The following is an 8,182-nucleotide window of genomic DNA, read 5'->3' as shown; positions in this document are numbered from 1 at the left end:
ATGACATGCACTCTAAAAAGGGTATCTCACCCTCCAGGAGAGTAAGGGGGAAGGGGATGAGATGGGATATGATGGAAGGGAGGATAGGCTGGGGTGGGGGGGAGGGAAGTTGGAAGCATACACTTTGGAAAAGGGACAGGATTCAAGTAGAGAATAGAACAAGTGGGGGGTGGGATAGGATGGAGGGAAATATAATCAGTCTTTCACAATATATTCACTATGGAAACGTTTTGTATAGCTACACATGTACAACCTATATTGAATTGCTTATCTTCCCAGTGAGGGTGAGTAAAGAGGGAGGAAGGTAAAGAATCTGGAATTCAAAGTTTTAAATTCAAGTGTTTAAAAAATATATATATATATGTATGTAATTATTATTATTTTACATGCAACTGGGAAATAATATATACAAGCACTGGGGCATAGAGATCCACTGTGCCCTACTGGAAAGTTGGAGGGAGAATGGGGGAATATATAGGAGAGAGCAGATTGGGGGAGCAGATATTCAGTGGTATCACTGTTTTGGGGTGGTGGGCAGGGGAAAAATGGGGAGAAAATTTGTAACTCAAAATCTTGTGGAAATGAATGATGTAAACTAAAAATAAACATAAAATTTAATTTTAAAAAGGAGGATTTATTTAAATTAATAACAATTTTATTTATGATTTAAGCTACTTGGATACATTTTAAACTTTGGGGCTGAACTGACTGATGAGACCTTCCTGATGTTAAGGGAGGACCAAGAGGCCCTTAGATCTATATCCTAGTGTGTTTTTTCAGCCAACACTGTTAGTCCAATGCAAAATGATGCCTCTCTACACCAAAATTTCCAATGAGAACTCTGGCAGGGAGAGCAGCAACCAGAGTGAAAAATGGGTAGGAGTATATCAAGAGGGTTTTAAGATAAAAATAGAGTGGGAAGGAGAATTCCTATATAGGTCTTCCAGGCCTATTACCTCCGGCAAAACATAAGAATAGAAGACCAGTAAATCAGAGAGACAATATTCGATAAGAGATCCATCAATAATCAATGAATCCATTGATCGACAAAGATTTACTAAGTGTCTTCTATATGCTAGGCACTGTGTTAAATACTTGGGAGATGAAGATAAAAATAAGATAGTGACTGTCTTTAAGGAGCTTATTTAGCAGAGAGACAACATGCATCTATCTATCTATCTATCTATCTATCTATCTATCTATCTATCTATACATACATACAAAATCCATGTCCATAAACAAATGCTATAAAGTATAAGCATTAAAGAAGTTGCATTAGGAATACTAATGCAAAGAGGCAAATTTGAATTTTTAGGTATAACTGAGACTTAATATAATGGGACATAATATTAGAGAATAGCAATGGAAGGTCATAGGTCATACCTTACTCAAAAGGAACATAAAGAAAAAATGGTGTGGTAGCATTTTGTGTTAAAAAAATTGTTAATGTGAGGAAATTCAGGAACTTGAGAAATAAAATGCAGTGAAGAGCATGTGGGTGAGAATTAAAGGATAAAGAAACAGAAGCAATATTGTAATTGGAATATATTTCAAAAACCTGGTCAGACGGAAAGTGAGTAGAGAAGTCTGGGAAACAGCTCAAACTTGGTACTGAGGTGGGATACTGTAGTGATTGGTAACAGCAAATATTCATACATGCTAGAATTCTTACATCTCATTTACTTCCCAACGCTGAAGAGAGAACTTTATGACATGTCATAACGATTATTTTAGCCTTGAAAATGTGAAGAAACTATTATTATGAACTCAACTCTGCCCAAAATGGAAGAATTATTTGATAAACTAAAAATGATGTGAACTTTGCAGATATTATATTGTTCATGTTAAAGAAGGAGAAGAGAAACCTGATATAGTCTGACAGGGACCATAGATTTTAGAAGAGCAAATTTCTAAATTTTTAGACAAAGAATAAAAAGGTTCCAATGACCTAATTAATATCCTACAGTGAAAGTTGACCCATTAATAATGGGGGATTCACAAGCATGAAATTTTGAACACACAAGTAGAAGTAACTGCTGAGAAGGAAAAGAGAAAGTTCAAAGAAAATAATGCATCTGCCTAGGCACTTCATTGCACATCTAATATTTTTAAGACAGGTATAGAAGACCGAAGCAAGGTTATAAATGAGGATGAACATAAAAGTATTTTCCCCATGAAATGATATCTGGAACTATACAACCTAGGATAAGATGAAGTTGGTGATAAGTGTTAATGGGAACAATTTTTTTTAAAGAAGGAATAAGACTACTGTTTATCATGAGTGGGAAAATGATGAGAGTGAAAAAGTTAAACTAGTTAAGTCTTATTTTGCTTCTATTTTCTCTTCCAAGAAGAGTGATCTTTGAACTGGGCAGGAAAGAATAAAAGTGGTTAGCAGGAGTATAAATCCAAGATATATAAGGAGATAGTAAGATAACATCTAGTTCAAGTATTAAGCCTGTAAGAATTGGCAGATGTGATTCCTTGGCCACTGTCAGATATCTTTGAGAAATCTTTGAAAACCAGAATTGTGCGATGGGACTTCAGAGAATCAAATGTTATCCAGATTTAAAAAAAAAAATGAAAGAGGATGGAATCTGTAAAGGACAGGTCAGTGAGCCTGACAATATATTCTGGGAAAAAGCTGTACAACACATTATTAGAAGGATGATTTATAACAGCATAGAAAGGGTAGCAGTGATCACTAAAATCAACATGGCTTCATTAAGAATGGGTCATACTAGTCTAGCTTTATCTCAGTGTTGTGATGAAGCCAGTTCAAATCAATTTGGGAGAGTCAATTGTTAAATTTAAATGTGAGCATTTGTACCCTGGAAACAAGGGCTTGATTTATTATTTTGCTAATTGCCTCTAGGCTTAAGAAGGAGATGGAGAGGGGCTGCCAGGTGGCTCAGTGAGTAAGAGCACCAGCTCCACTGTCGGGATGACCTGGGGATCAAATCCGGGCTCAGATATTTAGCACCACACCCAGAAATAACTGGCCATGTAACCTTGAGCAAGTTACTTAACCCCAACTGCTTGGAAAAAAAAAAGGTGATAGAGAAAATGGTAATAAAGCAAGTTAAACTTTAAAATTGTGTTGTGTATACATTTTACCCCAAAGGACTGGTGGTTAAACATTTACCAGCACAACCTTGCCTAATTTCCATTTTTGTAAGTTTCAGGGAGATATATCATACTGTACTTGAGGTATGAGGTAGACATGGTATACTTGGTTTAAGCAAAGCATTTAATGAAGTCTATTATGCTTGACAAAACAGAGAGATATGGGAGCTAGGTAATAATGCACTTAAGTGGATCTGAAATTGTTTTATTGACTAAACTCAAAGAATAGTCACTAATGAGTTGATGACGCTAGGATGGTGAGCTCTAGTGCAAGGCTATAGGAGAACCTGTTCATCACCCTGAGCTACTTGTATTTTTACCAATGACTTGAATGAAATCATAGAAGTCATTCTTGTCAATTTTCCTGGAAGAAACAGCTACCATGTTGACACAATCTAGATTTATTTTTTTTTAAGTCTCAACAGGTTAGAACACTGAATTAAATTGAAAAAGATGAAATCGTACGTAGGTTCCATAAATAACCTTAACAATCATGGGCAGAGGGGATAATGGTTAGAAAATAATTGCTGCAAAAATGATCTGGGGTGTTTTAAATGTACTTCCTGCTCAATATGAGTTAACAGACTGATGTGGAAACTGAAAAAGCTAATGCTACTGTAGGTAACATTAAGAGCAACATATGGTCTAGAATGAGGCAGTATGAAATAGTTTGATTAGACTCTTCCTTGATCAGATCACACAAGGAGTAACATGATCAGTTCCAGCAACCCCATTTTAAGAAGGGTACTGACAAGCTGGAAGAGGATCAGAGGAGAATAGCCAAGATGGGGAGAGGAAGAGATTATGCCATATGAGGATCAATAGAGAAGCAATTTGTAAGGTTCAGTCCAGAGAAGAAAAGACTTACAGGGGCCATGAATAATAGACTCAAATATCTGAAGCGTTGAATGACCCATTTGTTTCAGGCAGAGACAGGTCCTGTCCAATTCTTAGATTCTGTGATTTACACAATGCAATAAGGCATAATGGATCAAGTAAATGACAAGCTTGGAGTCAGGCTTACTGGAGATCAAATCCCACCTTAAACACTAGTTGTGTGATCCTGGACAAGGCATTTAAACTCTCTTGGTTTCAGTTCCTTACCTGTAAGAAGTAGGGTTGGACTACTGAACCTTTAAGATCCCTTTTGGTTCTAAGTCTATTAAGTCTATAATACAAAATCCTCCAAATCCCTACAAAGTATCATTTCACCTTTGATTTCTTGGAGGTGCAGGCAGGGGTGACAGGGTCCTAATCTGTGATTTCTTTTGTTTACAGAATTCCTGGTGAGGAAACTCTCAACTAATGCGGATCAGCAGTTGCTATGCACTGAAGAATTTTACAGAGTTGAGTCACTGAGAGGTTAAGTGATTCATCTAGGGTCACACATAGGGTTGAAGATATGCTCAGGTCTTCTTGATTCTTTATCCACTGAACCATTTTTTCCTCTTCTTGATTAATACTCTCATTTTAGTAACCTTGCTTTATAAGAAAGAAGCTGAAACAAAGTGGTATGGTGCCAAAGGTTCCTTCTCAACCTTATTTTTAGCTCATCCCTTTCTTTTGAGGAATGGCTATTTCTTTAATGCCTATCAAGTTGGGTTTACCTCTCTAATAGTTAATAATAGGCACAGAGAGAACCTGGTTATGTTCTAACAAATGATAATGGGAAGTGGCCAAAATCATAGCTGACTAGACGTGGTATATGAGAGAAAATAAACATGATTATGTAAATAGCAAAACTCAAAGCTAGAGCAGAGTTAGGAAAAAAAATTTGTTGGGCAATGCAGCCTGGACTGACTGGGGGATATGAGGAATGGTATTTTTTTTTATTTTATAACTTCATCTGCCTCTAGCTTTCATCAGCAAATCCCTGGATATAGCTTCAGATTCTCTGTGATAACTGACAGTGTCAAGCACCACAATCAAGTCTATCAAACATAAGAAAGAGATGCTTGTAAGTCCTCAAAAGCTTCACTGTATTCACAGGCAAGAGAAGAGAAGAAAAGCCTGGCTTTTAGGTATTCCTTTTTTTCTTGTCAATTACACAGGTAAGAGACTGGTTTGTTACCTCCCACACATCTACATATAGTCTAACTTAATATATGTAATGTAATACAACATAAGGAGGCAGTGATAGTACAATGGAAAGAATACAGGATCTGGAGTCAGAGGATCTGCATTTCAAATTCTTCCTTTGTAGCTTAGTTCCTGTAAGACTTTGAGCAAATCATTTTGCTTCCCTAGGCCTCAATTTCTTCATTTGTAAAAACGAGAGGGTAAGACTAGTTGGACTCTGACATTCCTTTCAGTTCTAGATCTATAATTCCCTAAGCATATAACAATGTGTATATACATATGTGTGCATGTGTATGTATGTATGTGTATAGACAGGCAGATATAGATAAATGTATACAAACAAGTAATGATTACAGTAAACAGTCATGGAAACACAGGGGTGGGGAATCTAGAAGGTCACATGTGGCCTTGAGGTCACAGGTTCCCCATGCCTGAGGTTATAATAAGGCGGTAATGGAATAAAAACCCGACTCTGAATTGGGGTCATCAATCCAAATTTAGCACATTTGAGATTAAGAGTAAGTTATTTGTATCTGAGTGTGGATGAATTATAAATGAATTGAGAATTGAGTTAATGATGACTTTAGTTGAAATTGCCTATAGCTGCATTATCCTCTAAGTGCACCTACCCTGTCACTACTCGGTAGGATTTAAACACCAAGTAGTTGGAAGAATCAACTATCTCTTTTTCCAGATATAACTTGAAGATAAACAATCTGGGAGTGAATTCACAAAATAGAAGCGTTCCTCCTACCCCCACTCCTAGCTTTTCCAGATTAGTCCCTTAAAGAGTTATCTCAGGAATCTAAGCTCCAAATCTGTTAGTCCTTCAGCTTCTAAACACTCTATATCTAATTAAGATTTAAAAAACAAAATCCCCAAAATGTTTATCTTTTACAATGAAATACATATTTTAGTCCTTTGGAGTCTGGACAGACTTATTGACTCTCAAAAGTTTTAAAGATAGAAGGAAACTTTGTCTTTTTCTTTTTTTAATCTGTAGCTTTAGCCTAGCATAGTGTCTGGCACAAAGTCGGTAGGCACTTAAATGATTAATTTTAGAGGTCTTTTTGTCCAACTCTATTATTTTATAGCTAAAGAAAAATGAAGTTCAGGAGAGGAATAATTTGCCCAAGACCATACAACTAGTTAGTGACAAAAGAGCTGATCTGACCTGGCATATTCCAAATAACACAATGGTGTGCGTAGTATGTATATTTTTAAAGTAATTACTGCTATATTCAAGTGGCAAGTTTGGTCTTTTACCCCTACAAATGATATGATTTCTAAGCTATATGTGTGTTTTATAAAATATATATGTAAGTACATATACATACATATATACAGTATGTTGAAATTCAATAAGGAGTTCATAAGTTTATTTTGAATATTTCAAATATAATTTTGTTAAAAAACAAACAAATCTTTTTGGGATCAAGCCACTGACCCATCTAAATTGATTTACTAAAAAGATTCAATCCTTCAACAGTATTTTTACATTAAAATTCAATATATTTAATTAAAACACTCTTGGTTCAGAATTCACATACCTTGGCAATTTGTTTTCCTTATGAAAGGATGGGCCTTTGAAAGTTTATATTACCAAAACTTCTTCCTTGTAATTTATAGTAGTTAACATAAACCAAAAGTTCTGATATATTTGTAGCTTTTTACTTACAAGAGGAAACAGAGGAATTTGCATTGTACTTCAAAATTAAAAACTCAGAACATTTTAGAAGACTAACATTATTATACCAGTTTCAGGCAAAAGTGCTGTAGTACTCAGCTTAGGAAATATTTTGTTAGGGTGGTGCTTATAAAATACCCAGGGGTCCTGTAATTGATCAGTTTTTCCCAGAGGTTTTCTCTCCCATACTGTATTGGCTGGAGAGCAGTAAGCACTGATTTTCCTGTTGCCTTGTGAGTGACCCCCCTACAGGAAGATAACGGAGAAGCCAAGAGGGAGGAGCAGTTAAGCTACACATGTCTGGCTGCTCTTATCAACTTATCATATAAGGAAAGGAAAGTGATTGATTCAGATACCGACACTGTAGAATTTGCTCCAAAGAGAAACAGAAGAAACACCAAAGCTTACTTATAAAGCTAAGCCAGAACACACAATTGGGGTAGGACTGTTCTTTCTTTTGGCATCTCACCGTTTACTGGACGACTGGAAAAAAAGCAGCATTTTGTTTTGTTTTGCTTTTAAATCAAATCTGCTAGTAGAAAAGGCGGGTGGGGGCAGGAACCCATCGACTGTCAAGAGTGTACTTTATACATGACAACATAGCCCAGAATTTCAGAGGACAAATGAATGATCTGGACTCTTAAGTGCACTGAAGTTTGCTAAGTTGGCTGCATTCTCCCTGAACGAAAGTATGTGGCTGATTGTTTTCTTTACTTTGAGCTATGATCTTGTCTTGGCGTCAGCCTACAACAACTTTCGGAAAAGCCTGGACACCATAGGGAAGAAGCAGTATCAGGTTCAGCATGGATCATGCAGTTATACCTTCCTATTGCCGGAGATGGACAATTGCCGCTCTACTTCTAGCTCCTATGTGTCTAATGCAGTGCAGAGGGATGCCCCGTTGGATTATGATGACTCTGTGCAGAGACTGCAAGTACTTGAAAACATCATGGAAAATAACACTCAGTGGCTCATGAAGGTAGGAAAATGCCATTTTTATGGTTGCATGAAAAACCAAAGTTCTGTTTTCATTTCTTGCTCTAACAAACAAAAGCAAGCTTCGCTAAAGATATTTCTTTGAACTACCACTTATTTTCTGTATCTCAATGCATAATCTCATTTAGTTTTGCATGAAACCACAATGAAAAATGAGCAAATTTACCTCCAAGGTGGAGAGTCAGTATTGAGAAAAAGAGAAAAAGACAGAGAGAGAGAGAGAGAGAGAGAGAGAGAGAGAGAGAGAGAGAGAAAAGAGAGAGAGAGAGAGAGAGAGAGAGAGAGAGAGAGAGA

General features: G+C 36.5%; 2 protein-coding genes across 5 annotated transcripts in view; one reads left to right on the top strand and one right to left on the bottom strand.

Annotated features, from left to right (window-relative positions):
* The window catches only part of MCPH1 (microcephalin 1), a 389,489-nt gene that overhangs the window by 119,833 nt on the left and 261,474 nt on the right, over window positions 1-8,182 (bottom strand). The window lies entirely within an intron of this gene.
* The window catches only part of ANGPT2 (angiopoietin 2), an 82,307-nt gene continuing 81,193 nt past the window's right edge, over window positions 7,069-8,182 (top strand). The window contains exon 1 of one of the 2 annotated variants that reach the window (XM_069065411.1): window positions 7,069-7,871. In XM_069065411.1, the coding sequence (XP_068921512.1) occupies window positions 7,584-7,871 (288 nt within the window). In that variant the 5' untranslated portion in view covers window positions 7,069-7,583. The remainder of the gene's footprint in view (window positions 7,872-8,182) is intronic. The other variant, XM_069065412.1, reaches the window with a different exon arrangement.

This window comes from Petaurus breviceps, unplaced genomic scaffold (assembly GCF_028583685.1).
Source record: "Petaurus breviceps papuanus isolate PSGF00001 unplaced genomic scaffold, PetGlider_PUasm1.0 90686, whole genome shotgun sequence".
In the NCBI taxonomy this organism is placed as follows: Eukaryota; Metazoa; Chordata; class Mammalia; order Diprotodontia; family Petauridae; genus Petaurus; species Petaurus breviceps.
Note: the sequence above shows the minus strand (reverse complement) of the source record. Positions and strands in the feature narration are given on the sequence as shown.